Source organism: Aedes albopictus, chromosome 2 (genome assembly GCF_035046485.1).
Source record: "Aedes albopictus strain Foshan chromosome 2, AalbF5, whole genome shotgun sequence".
Lineage (NCBI taxonomy): Eukaryota > Metazoa > Arthropoda > Insecta > Diptera > Culicidae > Aedes > Aedes albopictus.
The window spans coordinates 174,506,883-174,526,726 of NC_085137.1; the positions used below are offsets into that span (position 1 = coordinate 174,506,883).

Genomic DNA, 19,844 nt, shown 5'->3' on the forward strand with positions numbered 1-19,844 from the left:
AGATTCGACTTATTCAAATAGAACGCCAGATGTTATTTCAATTGTTCTAAAAAAAAGTTTTTCGATTCCCAACCGAATCCATAATATTTAGTGCCTCTCTTGCCTGATAAATTTCTTCACTGGTTTATTGCGGAGATTCCACCTGTTTAGACTCCTGCGCGAAAATTAGTTGCGTGAATTTTTCTTGCGTGGGCCCACAGATTTAAAAACAGACCGCGTCCTGGTGAATATTTTACGCTGCGTTGTTAAATACACATTTGATTATAGTTTTGCATTCTAAACAAACATTTATAATGCACCTACGCTGAAAATGAGCCTAATAATGTATTTGCGTCGGAATCTATAAATCTTCGCAACGGGCAATAATCAATGCTTGATCGATTTATGCAGAAATCGAGATAGGCCTTTAGGAGCCTGTTGCATTAGTGACGATTAGTGACGTCCTAATTGCAAATCGCTCCGGATTTATTTGTCTTTCCCCTCATCTGCAACCGGTTTGAAATCAACAAACCAGAAGTAGAAACGTCAAACGTTTGTGGGTTCATCAGGGGTTGGTGGGGAAGGGCAACCAACCGCAAACGCACCGCTCAACCACCACCCCCTTGTAGTTTTCGGTTTTGCTGTCGTCGCATTTTCCTACACGACGACTTCACGCGTAGTATTTTCTGGAGCGGAGGAGACCAAGAGAGTGCAAAAGGAAAGTTAAAACGATTAGCCCCAGCTGGAAAAAATAAGCAATTAGAAAGATCTGTCCCGATGGCTGATAAGCGGCGACCCAAGAAGCGCAAAGATGTAAGTACATTCCTCCGATATTCATGCTGGGTTTTCGATTTTGCCTGCAGCAAACTCGAGTGGTTGATAACATGGATTCCGAAAACACGTCAATCAACAGGAAGAGCTGAAGCTCTCAAACCTGCTTTTGCGTTAGTTACGGAGGTGAAAGTTTTGCTGATTTTCTTCTATGTCTGGTGCGCTTTGCGGAGGTGTGACTAATGCTGTCATTATTCAAACATTCTGCATTGTTGCGTGAAGTTTGATTTGGAAATTTACCGACCATTGATTGTGATTGTTATTTTGTTATGAGATTTTTCCACCCAACCCCCCTCAGCGAATGGGTGGAGTTTTTCCCTACGGGTGATCAAAATCAACGCAGAGACATAACGGAACAGCAGGCAGAGAAAAACACCATCGTCGGTGCTCGTTCTCGCGTTCTACGCGCTCTCATCAGTCAAGGAGGGTCGATGAGTGTTAATGTGCAGTGTTGCTACATAGATGTAGATTACAAGGGAAAGGTAAAATTATTTTCATTTTTCAAAAAATGGTCAATAGGCCTGTCTACTTTTTCAAAAATGTTCTCTGATTCTCAAGTCCACCCCCATATTTTGATTGGCATCCTAAAAGAAACTGGTCAAAATTTCAGCCAAATCCATTGAAATTAAGAGGTGCATCAATATCAAATCAATTTTGTGTTTTTCGACTATTTTCGAACTTTAAACAATTAGAACTACACTACAGCTTGTCAAAAAATAATTATTACGGCAAAAAGTGAAAGACATACTTGTTTGCTACAAGTTCTCCAAACAACGTATGCCAACATAATAAAAGGAAACAAATGTTATTATTATATTTGTAATCAGAAGAACCTTGAAAATTTAATTTTCGAAAGAATTTGTTCTGGAACACCCTAATATACGTATAAATACATTAGATATTTAAAACGGCATACGGAGTTAAGCAAAAATTATTTGAATTCTTGAAAGCCAAATGTGTCCCTAATATTAGCTTTCTACTAACTAGCTACTAGCTTAGCTTCTTTGTAGTTTGCCTTGGCTACCTTCTATCGCGGGTGTCAACAAACAAGCGTGTTGGCCATCAATATCAGTGCTGACGTGATTCAACTTTCTGCGCGCCAAAGCGTGATTGCCCCCGAAAAGCTAATTTTAGGACACATTTGGCTTGGCATTTGGTCAAGGAAATAGTAAAAGGAATAATTATCCGATAGCCAACTCCAAAGTGTTATATGTACCTCCGAATTAGATGTACCGATTGAAATGAAATTTGTAGCGTCCATGACTTATACGTATATAGTAAGCGTTTTTCAATATTCGACCTAACTTAAAATTGAGGTTCTTAAGATTCCAGTACAATGGTCCAATATTTGACCAAAAAGAAACCAATGTTCAAACATCTTGTTTGACTCGATCGATTTTTCGTTAGTGTCAAACAGATGTTATTTCTGGAGTTCTTTTCTTGTTAAATATTTAACCCTGTGTAAGGCCTCAATTAAAAGCAATGGGGTATAATGTTTCTAATCATATAAATAATCTTAACCTTCAGCAGCACCATGCCAATGCTGAGTACAAAAACCGAGATTTTTTTCAACGTGTTGTGCCAAATACAACAGTGCTAAAAGCTTAAAATTTGAAGTTTTTTTTTTCATATGCTCTTAAAATCGACAAAATGGTCACTTACACCCCTTTAAATCTGGATCCCTCAATTGGCTTCTTATTACGAAAAATAATGAAGCATTACAAATGCACATTAGAAGATGACATTATGTAGTGGAACCTTACAAATGCGTAATAAATTAGGACATCACAATTGGACAAATAACAATTCCCGATGACAGGATGACGAGGTTTCATTAATGTTGTTGGTCCATCAGTCAATCCTGTAATCGTTTTTTATATGGCAGGTTGCCTTTTGTTCGCAGCATTAGTTGCTTTCATAGCTTGAGTTTTGTCTAGGAATTTCTAATCCTAAGGGGGCACCCCGATTCTGGTTTCATCACTAGAGTTCTATAACTTGAAGTCTGTGCCAGGGAAAGGTTTATACCTTTAGTACTTAATCACGGCCCGAAATGGCCTGAATGTTGGCAATCGAAATAGGATTGCAGGCCTCTATTCTGCCAGAGCCCTATAAATGTGCATTAATTCTAGGAGAATATTTACAAGTTAAAATAGCACATTTAATACAGAAACAAAACTTGTAATATTCTTTATCAATGCTGAGATAATTAAATATTCTGATTCTGGACGCCAAATTGAGCCGAAATCTATTTTTTTTTTGTGAATTTCGGTGCCTGGAAATCTATTAAAAATCAATTTGATGTTTATATCTTCTGAGAGTTAGTCCTAGGATTTCTACCAGAGTTTTTTCTAGGATTTATGCATGAGTTTTTTGCCAAGTTTCTGCAAGAGCACTTCCGGGACTTCTTCCAGAGGATCTCGGAAAATTCTTCCCGGAGACCCTAACAAAATCCTCCCAAAGTTCATTCGGGGATTTTTCTTTATGGTTTTTCGGGAAAACTCCAACAATTTCCTCTGGGATTTTTGTGATACTTTTGTTGAACTTCTTCCAAGGATTTCTTGAAATAATTTTGCGGGTTTATTTCGAAGTTTCTCGCCAGATTTTTTTCCGAAGTGCCTCTCATTATTTATCCAATAGTACGTCTAGGAGTTCTAGGCTGACGGGGTGCGTTTAAAGAAAAGAGCAGTGTTTAGGATAGAGACGAACCAGCCAAGAGCTGAAAGTCTCTTTAATAAAGACAAATCAATCAATCAATCAATCAGAAAAGAGCAAAAGAAGTTCTCGGAAGATCTAAGCAGGTAGGAGTAAAATGGCGATATAGGGGGTTTTGCGGAGAAGCAATCAGGGTCGGAAAGAGGCTATTGCATAGGTTTCGTGGTGGTTTCAGAAAAGATCGAGAGCATTTCAGGTGGTCTCAAGGTGTCTCGGACATGGTGGTTTCAAATGGGCTCAGGGGCATTTCCGGGAGTGTCAGAAGGATTCAGAAGGTTTTCAAGGGTGTTTCAGGGGCGTTTCTGGAAGTTTTAGAGGATATCAGAAGTGTCTTAGGGGAGGCTCAAAGGCGTTTCAGCAGAACTCAAAGGGGCTTTGGAGGATTTTAAGGGGTGTCATAGATGTTTTAGCTCCAGGGAAATTCAGGGGCTTATGGAGCTTGCATGGGGCGTGAAACGCCCTTAAAGCTTTTAAAACGCATCTGAAAGAGCTTTTTGAACCCCACACTTGAAATTCCCTAAAATCCGGCGAAAACTCCAGAGGCAATCTAAGGAAATTTTGGAGAGAAATCCCGCGAGAACCTTTAAGAAACATTAGACGAAAGTTGCCGATAAATAAATTGCAGGACTTTGGGAGAAATTCTGTGAGAGAAATTGATTGTAATACCGCAAAACCTCAAGACGAAATTGCAGGGTAATCTCCTGATAAACTTCTTAAAAATCCTAGGAAGAACTTTAGTAGAAATCCCAGGAATTACTGCTGCAGAACTTCTGGGAAAAATCCCGGGAGGAACACCGGAAAGTGTTGCAAAAAAAATTTAACCCTATCCCGCCCTTGACTTCTTTTTGTATTTAAAAATAATGTTTATTATCATCAAACGGGGTGACTTGCAACGGCAGGATGTGGATGACTTGCAACACTTGATGTCTTCTGTCTATATCTTTAAAAAAACATAAATAACGGGCGTTTACCTACCAAAACTCAGTTGAACTAAAAAGTTTACATACTATCGTAGTAGTAGCCACGATTTTTACTTTTATTTAAATAGTTTCAACAAAATATTCATAAATTTAACATTAGTATGAAAAAGTAACAAACATGTGAGCCCTTAACCCTTTCCTTCCCGCCACGACTTTGAACGACTATATCTATGTCAAAAAAGCGTTTCCGAAAAAAGTGGTAGAACAAAAGTTATTGCAAATTGGCTAAATTTTTCGAAATCAATGAAAAAAAATTTGTTGTAAATCAATAGGTTTTTGATTGTTTATCAATAGTTCAACTATTGAAACAAGTAGTAAGTAGTTGGATTAACCTTATGAGGTTATAACCATATTCTAAAAATTATTGCATCATATTCATCTAATTCCGTTTGTCTGGAATTCGTCGATAATCGATGGTGCTCTAGAGCAACCATGGGAAGTAGAGGGTTAATCGTTGCCTGCAAAAGAATGAAAACATACCATCAGGGTACCAGATTCCGCTCATCTAAGGCCAGTTTTGCAGAAAAACATCATCTGTTAAATGACTGGTAAGCTAATTTGTAATGTTTTTGCATTTTATGTTAGTTTAATCTAAGTACAATCAGATACAAAACAAGACTTATGTAGAACTTTTCATAAAAGTATGATTTTATAACAATTTGTGTGAGACCAAAGTGGTCCTAATTCCGCTCACGGATAAATGTATGCCATCTTTTAAATAGACTTTTGCGGAAAAATGAATTATTTTTGCAACTCTATGTTTTTACAATTATTTTTTCCTGTTCAGCGGGAGTGTATAATAGTGATTAAATACACTGTGTACTAAAATCGACAGTTCTTACGATTTTCACGTATTTTTTTGCGTGAGCGGTTATTATTATTATTATTGTCTTTATTAACGAGACTTTCAGCCCTTGGCGTGAGCGGTTATTGGAACACATAAAATTTCCTACAACTTTTTTGGGTCCAATAGCCGCTCAAAAAATTCTACTGTTTTGTTTTTAAAATTTATGTTATTTGGTAAATATTGCATAAAATAGCTTTGCTCTCATATAATTTATATTGTCCAAGAATATCAGCGACGAAAAGGAGGTATTTATGCGTGAAAACTTGATTTTTGCAACAGTGAGCGGCTATTGGGTCATGAGCGGCTACTGGTACACTGACGGTAATTTCCCAAAAATAACATTCCATATGCGGAATCTTCATATAATGAACTATATAAATTTCTATAACTATATAAATATCTTTGTTATAATTATATGTTTTAAAATATGGTACCTAGACGGGGTGACTTGCAACACTCATTTTATTAACAATTCAAAGTCCAGATAAACGAAATATTGTTGTTTAACTAACCAGCAACAGTCTAGAGGATCATCATAAGAACTAAAAAAATACATTAAAATTATGCTAAATTACCAATTAGTAACTTGGTGTTTTTGAGCCCAATATTTCCATATAAAAAAATCACAATTCAGTTTCCTATGTAAAAACAAGAATATGAATATGAATGTCAACCCAAACGATTCACAATAGCAGCAAGAAATCAAATAGGGTAAAAGCTCCCTTAGTGGAGGTAGTACTAATAGTGGTGGTAGTGCCAATTTAGCACTATTTTGAACAAAAAGCTTGCAAATGACATTTTTAATAGATGTATCATAACTAATTAATAACATTAATTCAGTTTTGTGTTCAGGATTTGCCGAAAAACCTATTTTAAACAATTATTTTCCTTAAATTTTTTGCTCCTTTGCACCTATAGTGGTGGTAGTGTTCCTATAGTGGTGGGTCCCATAAGAATTCAATGGGATGCGCCACTATAGGAACCAATGTTAAATTTTACCTCCATAATAGGAACCGTGTACCTATAGTTGGTGCAAGTGATTTATTAGCAAAAACTTAAATAAAAAATGTTTGTTACATTTTTCCTAGCAAATTTAAGTGAAAAACTACCGATTAACGTTTTCAGACTTTTTATTTTGTGGTATTATCAATTTTATTCATTTATTTTTCTACAAGGAGCTACTAATAGCACCACTATTGGAACATTTACCCTATGTTTGAAACTAAAAATAAATATCTGCGTGTTTGAAAAGGGATTTACATTGAGTGTTGCAAGTCACCCCGCACGACGTCTTGTATCAAAAATGACCTTATTTTAGCTTCTTCAACATGAAAAAATAAATCAATCTATAACTTGTTCACTTTATTTTATAGAGGGGCCGGTTATTTAAACAACATTTTCACCTTTTCCCCCAAATTCCAGGAATACACTGGCCCCGGCGGTGCCGACCAGGAACTCGACAAAGCCACCAAAGAAGAGTATAAGGTGGCCAAATGGCTCAAATCGAACGTGTCCACCAAGAAGACCAAATTTTTGAACCACAACGTGGAATACTTTTCGGCGGTGCGAGCCGTCGACGCCCTGATGGGATCAAAGTTCGCCCAGGGTGACAACTGTCTGTTTCCCCACCGGCAGGCGGTGCTGGACTTCATGGACGAAATGCTTCATCACAAGTTTTTCCATCGGGCCAAGAAGGTTCCGGTCAGCGAGCAGGAACTACGCGGCAAGAGCAAGAAATCCTCCGATAAGGAACCCGAGAAGGAGAAATCTAAGAAGGATGAAAAGGTAACCGATGGAGGCGAGAGTAGCCATGCCGAAGGCGGCAAAGCAGACAAAGCCGCTGCGGATAAGGAGAAACGTAAGCGCAAGATCCGCTTGGAGATGCATCCGGAACAGTTGTTCGTCGATGGCCACGAAGCGTACGTCTGGTTGTACGATCCGATTCCGATGCACTACTGGATCTTCGGTGCCCTTCTGGTGGTCGGAGCCATCGTTATATGTCTGTTCCCGCTTTGGCCGCCCATGTTACGGAAGGGTGTCTATTATCTCAGTATAGCAGCCGCCGGCTTTTTGGTGTTTATTCTTGGATTGGCCGTGTTGCGTTTTGTCCTTTTCTGTATCGTATGGATCCTGACCGGCGGAAAACATCATTTCTGGCTTCTGCCGAACTTGACCGAGGACGTTGGATTCTTCGCTTCATTCTGGCCTCTCTATGATGTAAGGATAGCAAAAAAAAAATACTTCATGGGTATTTTTCATATGATTTTCATAATTTTTCTTTTCCTTTTCCAGCATGAGTACAAAGACGGAAGCTCAGAAAAGGACAAAAACAAGAAGAACAAGAAACGAAAGCGAGACAAGGACAGCGATGCCGAAGATGAAGGCACAACTGCGGTTAATGTTCCGCAAAAGATAGAAGAAACCAAGGAACCGGATGCTGAACAGAAGAAGCAAGGATCCGAAGAAACAAAATTACGACATCGGGGAAAGGCTAAGGCAGTCGTCGAGACCTCTGAAAAGGTGGAAGACACTACAAATGCCAGCGATGGCCATGAGGATGACGAGGAAAACGGTGCCGATGATAAACAGTGAGTACTTGTAGTTTTGTTGGAAATAAAACATAGTTTGTTACTTAAAACCAGAAAATGCACTGTATGCAAATGATGCGATGTCTTGCCATAACTTGTAATTAAGTTCTTCAATGGTATCTAGATGATCGCATAATCTGAATCCCAATCCCAAAATTATTCGAAATCCATTATTTTTATTCATTTGTATGGAAAAAAGTTTTTGCACAATCGATTGAATGACAGAATCTACTGGACTGTCATTTGGTCGGCGTTATGTCAGACCAGACCATCTGTTTTTCGATAGTTTTTGGAAAATATCCTGCAAACACTTCCAAATATCAAATCAACTGCATCATTTTCTGTAATTCTAATATAATCGAACATTTGTATCACAAGTTGCTTTTTTTTCGCTTATAATTATCTGTTCAAAAAAACGCCTATTTCACTCTGACCACGACCATTTATGCTGTTTTATTTGACTACCTATCAAAACAAAAGCATTAGATCATAATAAAATTTTGTTATACCGTAGCATCACCTAATTTCAATCCCTTTTTTCGGTTCCTAATTTCGTTCACACCATGCAAAACAAAAGGCGTGAATATAAGAACCGAAAAAAGTGTATGAAATTAGGTATGCACGGTACTTTAAAAAATTAGCTCTTTCGCTTCAACTACGAAAAGTATTCAGCAATATTTGAATCACTACACAATCCATTTCACCTTTGGGTTTTGGGGGCTTGTGTGAGATTTTCGGAGAATTTAAAACGATATCAGGGGCGTTTTAACATCCTTTTTAGGTCCTTCACGGATTTTTTTTCGGGAGCGTGTCAGAGGGTTTGAAGAGCGTTTTAAGAAACGTTGTAGACAGATTCAGGATAATTTCAAACAGTTTCAGTGGTGATTTAATGGGTTTCTGGAGCGCTTCCGCAAAGCAGATTTTTAGAAGCGATTTAGGCTTTAGAGGAATTCAGTTTACATTCAGGGATTCCGGGAGCACTTCAGAGAGTTTAGGAGCGTTCTAGGTAGTTTCAGGCAGGCTTGAGTCGCGAAGTTCACAAGTATGCTACGGTTTTGCTCGCATCGACCTTCGTGAGCAACTGCGATGTTAGCAACCATAGATCGCATACGCTGGTGGAAAAATCGTAACCAAGAAACCATTCTTGACCGTTACGATTTGTTTGTTAGCTTGACCATCACAGAATCCGACCTTCAGTTAGCTAACCGTCACTCACGGTTCATTCGCGTACTCATACAAACTGCAAATTAACTAGGTACCAGAAAAAAATTGAGTACGTAAATGCATCAATAGCATCTTCTTAGCTGATCAATAGCCCTAGACCTATTATTGTCATACTCTTGTGGCAAGTCAATCGTCCGTGCACTTCGAATCATGTTACCGACTCCGTCATCATCCGCACATCGCTTGGCGTACAGCTGCAGTTGGTACAGGTTTGTTAAATTATTTGCAGAGTTTTTTGTCAATGGAAGGTCACATTTGCCGTTTTATTCTAGCGAAAGAACCCCTGGATACATGAGGACTGATGACGTTTCCCTGTTCATATCGATCAACCAAACGTTCCTGGATATCGCCGGAACGTAAGCTTGCGAGATTAGTTTGCCAAGTTCCCTCCAGACCACAGGATTTCAACTGATGAGTTCTCTCCAGGACCTTAGTTCGGGAGAATAACAAATTTGATTGGTTTTTTTACTGCATGGTCATCCCCATCCCTCGGCTCACATCGTTTCAGATACTGTCGGGAAAATTTGACAGTATCCTAGCGGACATAATGAAGTGAACAATATTGAACTAAAATATGTCTATGTAAATAAATATTTGGTGGATTTTTTTTATGGTTACTCGAACCTTTCGTCGGATGGACGTTCGCAACCCGAAAAGCTCCTGAGCAACGGCGTAGACGATTTGATGAACCTATTGCGATTATGCGAATATGAATGCGAATGAATGTTTTCTGTTACGTGACAGTTATTGCCTACGGTGATCAATGCCAAGCCTGGTTTCAGGGAGTTGTTTCAAGGGTTTAGTTGTTTCATAGACGTTATAAGGCTTATACGGAGTTTCGAGTGCTTATTTTTGGCCATTCAGAAGTTTTAGGGTGTTTCAATGGGTTTGAGGGGTATTTCAAGATGTTTCAGGAGCTTTCAGTAGCTTTTCGGGGTATTCATGGGAATTTCAGAAAGGGGATATCAGAGGGTTTCAGGGTATTTCAAGAGTTTAGAGGGCTTTTATGAAGTTTCGGAATAATTTCTAAAATTTCAAGGCGTTTTGAGAGTTTTATAATGAAAAAAAAAAAAATCATTGCATAATAGTTATTTGTACAACAAGTCGCAAAATGAAGATTTTTAATGCACGAGTCGTACGTTTATCCAGCGAGGCTTGCCGAGTTGGATAATTATTACGAGTGCTGTAAAAATCGATTTTTGTAACGAGTTCCAAACGTCATTTTTTTACGCTATGCCTAAAACTATTCACTGAGATATTATTATTCCCCCATTAGTATTATCGTGCTCGCCCACGTTGTATGTTAACCCTTATGTGGCCGGCAGGGTACTCGGGTACCCAGCACCCATTTAAAATACGCGATGTAGAAAAAAACAAAAAGTTTGCCGGCCACATAACGGTTAACGAGAACGCCAGTCTACGTTTTGCAAGTCTCTCCATCATCTTTACCAAGCAACTTGTTAAAGCTATACGTCTGTAGTTTGTTACCTTCTGGTATGCTCCGGCGCTTTTTGACGTCATTTTGCTTCCAACTATTGGTTAGGCAGCCGGATATCCTTTCCTTATTTATAAAATCCAACAGCTTTTGTTTTCCAGATTCTTTAGTGAAGGATATCCGATATCATTTGGCCCAGCTGATTTTCCCTTGGCTTTGGTTAGAGCGAAATGTAATTCCAACATTGCTAAAGGGCCGTTGAAAGTTTGTCCCGTATCGGGAGAAACAATGAAATTGTGAACATCGGCATCAAAGTTTCGATTTTGCTTTTTGAATTGATCTGGATAGCGTCGGAATGATGATAGGTCAGGAACAGCTAGAATAATTAATATTTGAGTTGTTTGTCCAAACATACGATAGTAGGCGGTACATCAAGAGGTACACCATATTAGGGCATGGTACGGATTTTGCTTTTTAAACGATCGAGAAGCAGAACATTTTTTTATATAAATATTCATCTTGGACAGACAAATAAAGCTACCACAAACACTAACGCTTTGTCGAACAAAAAACTTTGCAGCACACCTTCGGAGAGTGAATCGGAGAGTTCACAACGGTCATCCACTGGGAAAGATTTCGAAATGTTGGACCATGAGGAGGTAGAAGGATCGTAAAATTCAGCATCATCCCAACAGAACCTGATATCGCAGATAAACAGATAAGTTAAATATGCTAACAATGATACAAACATTAAAAAATGGCACACTAGGTGAAATGATAATACAGCAACAAACATCTATAACTGGTTATATTGACATCCACTAGACACAGCCACACTATTATTGTATTTATAATTTATTTTAATTTGTTTTAATAGTTGCAACAAATTGAGTGAATAAATTAGAACACATATTCAAATTGTAATTAAGTTCTACAATTATTTGGGTGGTTATTGAATAATTTTGAAGGTCCCGATGCAACTTCAAGTAGATGGGGAATTACGGCTGAAGTATCATTTTCTGCTTTTTAAGGTTGTAGAGTCCTCTACTGCAGCAGATATCCATGCATTAGGCAAACATGAAAGAATCTACAAATAGAAACTAACTAAAATAAATGAGAACTGCAAAAAATGTGAATCCCCTTAACCGTGATCGACTTCTCAAATTACTGAACATAATTAGCGAGACACCCTCGCAACATTTTTCAGAAATATCGATCCATGCGTCGTTTGGCATTTTTAGATGGGTATTATTTTTCATCACATATTACAAGGGGTACCGTACAAACTTATTAAAAAAATGCAACAAACGATTCAAGAATTATTCCATCCTGCTTTCTAGTTTGACGAAAAAAAAGAAACAATTTGATCCAGGATGACTATTTTGCTGAAGTAGGCTCAAAATCATCCCTGTACTGATAAACAGAAGTTGCAATGAACATATTTAATTGAGTAGACAAAAAAGATGAGTTTTGAAACTTCTTTGTGCAAGCATCTTCATCGATGATGCGGAAAATAAATAAAAAATGTGTATAGACATTGAACAAAAAACCTGAATATGAGTCGTGCTGTGCATGAGGATTTGAGGACTCCGTAGGTGATTATCACATCCCTAGTTTTTTTTTTCTTGCGCTACAAATAATTGAAAAGGTTATTAGCAAGAAACCGTGGTTGACGAATTCCTGCACCATCTCGAAGGTATCTCCGTTGATCGCAACATTGCTGCCAAAGCTCACAAACTTACGTCAACTACTCATTCATGGTCGTTTGCATCCGCAGTGCGGGTGATAATCATAATCGATATGCTTCCCTTGACGCTAGTTTAATCCTCTACTTACCATGATTGCTCTAGAGCATCATCGATTTTCGACGAACTCTAGGCAAGCAGAATTAGATGAATATAATGCAAAAGTTTTTAGAATATGATTGTAATCTCATTAGAATAACTCAACTTCTTGTTTTAATAGTGAAACTACATATAGCTAAACAATCAAAACAATATTGATTTACAATTTTTTCGTTGATTTCCCTGGGCTTGGATTATATCTTCCAGGAAGCTTTGATTTCAGGCATGTGGTCGATGGCCTTTGCAGTAATGATTAGAATAGCTGAATGTATAATCAATGGCAAACAATTCTGTAAGAATCAGATCTCCAAGTCATCTGAAATAGTTATACTGATCATGACGCTGCATAGTATATCGAACGTTTGTCGAAGTCATTTATGTGCCGGGAAAATATAATTCCAAGTTGGAGAGAATATTACAAACTGAGGGAGGGTAATAGGCCCAGTCAGACCCCTGAATGGGTAATGTGGGTTAGTTTATGGGAATGCCATTGAAGGTTTGTAATATTCTCCGAGGCTTTCGAAATCCAACAGGGCGCGTCCCCGGGTTGCGGATAGGGGGAAAAGGGAGATTTTTCACATTTGTACTGTAATCAGCCAATGTGGTATTATCTCCTATGGTGTTGTAGTGCGAATGAATGATCTCATTCTATGGGAATTCGAACCTTGTAATGTATTGTTTATCAACTTCAATTTTCTAAGCTTGATAAGGTTTTGAAGTCAAACATGAGATGAGAGAATTGCCTAATAGGAAAGTCACATCAGCGAAGCTTATTTACATATGCAAATGCTATCCATGGGGTCATGTCTAGCATTTAATATGTATGGCAATGACTGATTCTTACCTAGCAGGGGTACTACAAGACCACGCGGACAATTCGATTAAAGGCTTAATTGGGGATAATATATTTTCCAGAACTGAAGGGACATTTTTTCCGGGGTGACTGGCGAGTCGGAGAGGGTAGAAGTTTCCGTTTGTTATAATTGACAAAATAAACAATCGGGCGCTTTTCTTTCTATGACTTGCTTGGTATTTTGTGGATTATTGTTTTTTGGTTTTGGAAGGTACCGTTTATGTACCAAACTTTGCGCAGTTAAGAAAAATCAAATTTCTAGTCGTTATAAAAAATACAAACAAACAAAATATATCATGAACAACATGCTTATACGATAGACTAATGATCCTTCTTTGAGTCTGAAATATTAAAAAAATATAATAATAACCAAAAAATACTTAAAATAGAAAAAATATTTCATTGCCTTGTTCCTAACTTTGCGCACAAAATCTTCGATTGTTCCTAACTTTGCGCATAGTGTGCCTAACTTTGCGCATGCTATGAATTGTTAAAAAAAGTAATCAAAAATGCTATTATTTAATATTTGCCCATGAAACTAAAGTAATTCAGATCAGGTAGTGTGCCCTTAATTGATCTTTGTTGAAAAACTTTGTCCTACGAGAGAGGGGGAACGGAGGCCTCTGGAGTTCTTAATTTCGTCTGCTGTTCGAACTAGGCACCTACCGTGTGAACAATCCAAACTTCATGAGGGGTTGTTTCCTGTGGCTAAAGATCAAAGGTAAAAACTTCCTGCTAAATGAAGTGACCGTTACGGATAGGAACAATAAGGGGTTATTTAAATATGACGTCCATCTTTGGGGGAGGGGGCTGGACTTGTCTGAAAAAGTGTGACATGCCATGTATTAGGTATACTATGAAGCGTGACGGGGTGGCCCAGGGGAAGAGGGGGTTCTTAAAATCTAAAAAAATGGTCGACGTCATATTTGAATCGTCCCTAACATTGACCGCCGGAAAATTCAAATGAAGGACTGTTCACAAATCACGTCTCATTGTAGACAGATGGAGAGTGCCGTAGTGCTACGGTTCATACAATTTTCTACTAATTTCTATACAAAATCTGCTACATGGTGGAGAGACAGGCCTGAAATTATCAGTACTGGTGATACATAATATTTGAATGGTTCATATGTCATGTATTAACGTTCAACATGCATTTACTGAAAATGCGCAAAAATTAGGAACACAGGGCAAATAATGGTTCCAAACATTGCGCACCACTATTTACTAATTAAATTGAAAAATTTATTACGAACTGTGATTAATATTACTAGAATATCACCTTTTTTGTCAATTAACTGCAAAATTAATCATCGTTGCACAGTTTTATCGAGGAAAATGTTGATTTTTAGTAGAGTTACTTCTTGGCAACCGTGTTAAGGCGAGGCAAATTTTGACATTTTTGTGTATTTTTTGTTTATTATTCAACATAAACAATGATTTTATGGCAATTAAATATTTGTCAAATAATGTTTATGTTTACACAATGCTAGTGCAATGATTAAACTGGTAAATATGTTGACATTTAGTTATTTGTTTCGTTATTTTACAAGAATGCGCAAAGTTTGGACCTGCGCAAAGTTAGATGCGCACACGGTATGCGATTCACTATTGAGCCTTAAAATTATTTTGCACCTGAATAGCATTGATATTGTCAAGTCTGTACCAACACCCTAATCCCACACCAAAATACCCTTTTCCTATCCCATGGCGTTTATGTGGTCAGCAAAGACTATTCAGCCATTACCCCTCCTTATCATCGGCTTTGGACTGATTTGCGCTCTCATTGCCCCACCAAATGCTGCAAAATGAAAATGAAAATGATACTTCGTCAAAACTATTCACTGAACTATTGCATTTTCATCGATTTTTAGCGGTTTCAAAAACTGATTCGTAAAACGGAAGTGGTGCAAAACGACCATCTGCCATGGGGTAAGATGCCACTTCATGAAAACATTCAAAAATTACGTCCATCAGTTTTCGAGCATTTCCGACTCCTTTTCCCCCCTCTGTCCCGCTTGTTTGGTATACTCAATAAATGGAGTGTTACCCCTCTCCCCGCAAAACGATGATCGTAATATTTGAGTGACCCCTAACATAGAAAGCGCAGACATCAACAACCATGCGTCTCCATGTGTGCCTCAATCTCGTTGGAAACACTTGGCTGGTAATAAAATCACCAGAAATCCTTAATTGCAAGCACGAAAAACAGGAAGTTGCCAATTTTCATCGGGAAATCAAAAGATTTTTCGTGAGTTTGGTGGCCTAGCTTCTAGAGGAGTGTTCGATGCAAACATATCTTGACACTATTCACCTATAGTAATGATCAAGTCCCTTTCAGGAATGATTTTATCAGTTGGGCCATTTTACCCCATCTTGGCATTTTGGGCTTTGTTCCCCTACTTACCATGGTTGCTCTAATGCACCATCGATTTTCGACGAACTGGAGGCAAACAGAATTAGAACCTCTTCTAGTCTGTTCAACGTAAAAATGTTACTTGGAAAGTGATAGCAATTAGACCATCAACCTATCTAATGTAAAGAAGTTCTATATGCTATGTTTTAATCACTCTATTGAATATGGGTATTTGATAATAAGTAGATATGTAACATGTTATTGCATTTCATAGTAATCCTATGTCTAGGATGCTGCTCAATATCATTAATTCCGCATTATTCGCTGAGTGCAATGTCCAAGTGATTATTTTGGGATCACATCCAAATGGGATGACCTTATTCGCGTCGTCGATGCGATGCGAACGTGATGGGCTGGCTGTGCTTCGATGCCACAAGGATACAATATAATGAGCATGTTGCGTTGTATGTCAGCGTTCGTTATCTTTCTGACTGACCATCAATGCCGATATGCACAACAATACGCGGGACACATTCAAATAATGGAGCAGATATCTGGGGTAACGTCCCCATTAGCGATGGCCCAAGCAATACCACACAAGTCGAAGCGTAAAAAAGTAGACAATTTCCACAACTCCCAGAACGCTGAATCCAAGGAATAGGCCGGCCGTTCCACCGATGGACACTGTTGTTGAAATGGAAGAAAATATCGTGTGTTCATTATTGTTACCGTACGAAACGGAAATAATGAGTTTAAGGTTGATGCGTAATAATGAGGATGACAATATGAGGCAACCATTATGGGTTGCTTTCGTTTATGTTCTTTTTTTGGTGTGCAGACTTCAAACGCAAATGATATGTAGACCGTAGCAATCAAAATTACAGCAACATATCAATCGCGTTTGCTTTCCTATGCCATCATACCCAACAGATCAGTGAAGGTGAACAGCACTTGTCGACTGAAGCGAATCAGTGGATATTTCTTCATCAGAACAAGACCGCCATTACTGCCAAGAAGTTTTCGAGTGCCAACGAGGACCTGAAATTTGAGAAACATCAAACATTTAGTTAGGCGCTGTCCATAAACTACGTAGACTCATTTTTGGCAATCTCAGACCCCACCCCCTCCTCCCTCGTAAACTTTTGACCATACAAAAATTTCGGATTTTGTATAGAGCGTAGACTTTGGCCAGACACCCCCAACCCCCTAAGAATCTGCGTTGTTTATGGACAATCCCTTATTGATTTTGGTTGAATTCTTTGTTCGTTAATTAAATAACGAGCTTACGAGACTCTTTATGTCATCAACCACATCTTCTCACCTGCGTTCTCTCGATAATGACCTTTGAGTCAACGCAGTTTTGTTCACAGTAGCAGTTGATCGAGTCGTGTTCAGGGCCGCCTCGAATCGCTGGGCTGTTCGGGCTCGTTTGGAAGTTGATCATCAATGTTAACTTCTTTTCCCGATCAGCCTAGATAGCTGTGTAGTGTCGGTAGCGGTTTTCTCAATTGGCTAAGAATAACACTACGGATCGCCTGATCCAGTGGTAAGAGTCCACTAAACAGGTGACCCCTAATTCATGGTGTTATGCGGCTTCATGCTTACCGTGCCAAAGAATGCATGGTTAGGGGGGTCTAATAAAAACCTAACTACAAACGGAGCCTGTGGAGTACTAGGGCGCCCTCCACAGTATTCTGCCCTTACTGCGCTAACCGGAGCAATGGTGCAGTTGACCTTGTGTTTCTCCGAGATAATCTGCTATCCTTCTTAAGCCTCAACCGCGAGGCTCAATAAGGGTGGGATTATTAGTATGTTGTTTATTAGTTTTAATTATAACCTATATGGCTCTTCGCATTATGCGTTCTTCACAGTGTCGTCTGTGTATGTTCGTCTTTGGCGCTCTTCAATCGATACCGAATTGGTTTTTATCGCTGCTCTTTTTTTCTTGTGTTGTGATTGTAAGAGTTTGATCGTGCCTAGTTTGGGTAGTGGCTATGGTTATGACAGCTCAGATCAATCTTCAGCATAAAGGAACAGCTTTGGTCCAAGAACCTTACTTTTGTAGGGAGGATTTCTATGTAGATGTAATGTTTTAATTAACACCAATATGGTTTCGCATTTTGCGTTTGACCCGATGTTTGCTACTTTCAGTAAAATTGAAATGACAGTCTTGAGTGTCATGCCTCGAGCCCCAAAATGTTTTGATAAAACTACTTGTTTGCAGCCTTGCCATTCCCAAATCTTGGTAGGATTATACTGACAAGTTTATTCCGTAAGTGGATAATGTCTTCGTATGAAGATCAAATCTATCAATTTGACCTCTTTCTTTTGAAATGATTAGCACGCTTTGTCGAGCATCACACCCGTGATGTTTTTCTAGCAAACATGCCTCTCCATGGGAACCAACATGCTTACCAAAATGGAAAGTCCACTGTGATTTGTTTACACAATGTTGTTTACGATATCGGCAACGCATTCATTCAAAAATAATTTTGTTTAGGTGTTTTCTCGAATTTCCAGGATACTTTTGAACACGAACCTTTCGATTCCATATTGGAAGCCGCATGGATTGTCCTATTTATCTTTCAATGATTTCCAATTGGAAATGCTCAACAACCAACATCTCTTCTCGGCATTACGTCAAGCAGCGATTAGGAAATTGAGTGTTTGTGGATGCCCCTATGCGGGAGTCTTGCCATGACTTTTGAGGAATCTCGTAGCAGAAACGCAATTGAGATAACTCAATGTGGTTTTCCTACTTATGATTTTGTCCATCACAAGCCTCAACAGGCTGCTTCATTTGTATATCTTAGCTGAGAATCCGATTGTGGAACTTTGAATCATTTGATATGTAACTACCCAGTTTTTACGCAACTGCGTTTCCGAGTACTCGGTAAACACTTGATTAAGTGAAACTGACCTAACAAGCCTGAATCTTCAGGATGTTCTGTTGTTCTGAACCCGTTGTGGCAAGTAGCTATAGGCTTACTTTACGCTTTATGCGTTTTCTACAGTGCCCTTTTCAGGGCGCTGTTTGAACCCATTGTGGTACGCTTATGCGATTATATTGACCCTATTCCCTTACCTTCCCTTTCCCTATCCCATCCCTTATTCCTCCCTTCGCTCTCCCTCAGGTAAATGATGAATAGGCTCGTATTCATGGCGATGGCACAAATTTCCCAAATGGAGGAGAACGTGCCTCTTGAGCCGACCTACTGATACCACCCCCTCCTCCCTCGTAAACTTTTGACCATACAAAAATTTCGGATTTTGTATAGAGCGTAGACTTTGGCCAGACACCCCCAACCCCCTAAGAATCTGCGTTGTTTATGGACAATCCCTTATTGATTTTGGTTGAATTCTTTGTTCGTTAATTAAATAACGAGCTTACGAGACTCTTTATGTCATCAACCACATCTTCTCACCTGCGTTCTCTCGATAATGACCTTTGAGTCAACGCAGTTTTGTTCACAGTAGCAGTTGATCGAGTCGTGTTCAGGGCCGCCTCGAAATTCTAGAAACAGTTCTTTTAATGGCGGAAAGCACTCCTTAAGTTGCTTATAGCTGCACACGGTTTTTGGTGGTCTCACTGAAAATAAAAATTGGAATTCAATAGTACGGTTCGGAAATTTTTTCAGTGTCCAGTGTTTTCGGAATCTGGAAGGCATTGCACACAAATTTTGTAACGCTATAGGGGAAGGAGGGAGTCCAGTGAAGCGTTACGACCAATATAAGCATTTTCAGGTTTTCATACAAAAAGCTTTACAAAAGGGTAGGGGCCTAAAATGGTCCATTTTAGCGTTACTTAATTCGTGTACCACGCCAAAGTTTATTGACGGCGTATTTAGAACACATTTTCTTTGAACTTCATATATTTTTTTTTTCTATTGTAGGTTTTTATACTTCTCGATTTTCGAACAATAAAAAATTAAGGAATCTATCTATATCTATATATATATATAAATGAGTTTGAAGTCCCTTTGAGGCAACAAAACTCACGAACGGCTGAACCGATCGGGATGAATCTTGCTGGGTTTGATTCGTATTCGTGGTGGCTGTGTTTATATGTAAAAAAGTTATAAAAAAAAACAACTAAACAAGTAAGAAAATTGATAAAATGCTGATTTCTAATATGCTGGGAAGAAAATCAATGCGATCAAAAATGAGCCAATATAGATGGCGGTGCAGCGATGAC

General features: G+C 38.6%; 2 protein-coding genes across 2 annotated transcripts in view; one reads left to right on the forward strand and one right to left on the reverse strand.

Moving 5' to 3' along the window:
• The first annotated feature begins 590 nt into the window (after positions 1 to 590).
• On the forward strand, positions 591 to 12,151 carry LOC109622835 (translocation protein SEC62). The gene is made up of 4 exons (XM_020077280.3): positions 591 to 792; positions 6,772 to 7,566; positions 7,642 to 7,937; positions 11,177 to 12,151. The coding sequence occupies exons 1-4, from the start codon at positions 757 to 759 to the stop codon at positions 11,268 to 11,270; spliced, it is 1,221 nt and encodes a 406-aa protein (XP_019932839.3). The 5' UTR covers positions 591 to 756; the 3' UTR covers positions 11,271 to 12,151.
• Positions 11,860 to 19,844, reverse strand: part of LOC109418499 (sodium channel protein Nach) — a 38,516-nt gene continuing 30,531 nt past the window's right edge. The window contains exons 8-10 of the mRNA XM_062850736.1: positions 19,075 to 19,238; positions 16,573 to 16,687; positions 11,860 to 16,333 (exon numbers count right to left, since the gene is read on the reverse strand). Coding sequence (XP_062706720.1) covers positions 16,221 to 16,333; positions 16,573 to 16,687; positions 19,075 to 19,238 — 392 coding nt within the window. The 3' untranslated portion in view covers positions 11,860 to 16,220. The remainder of the gene's footprint in view (positions 16,334 to 16,572; positions 16,688 to 19,074; positions 19,239 to 19,844) is intronic.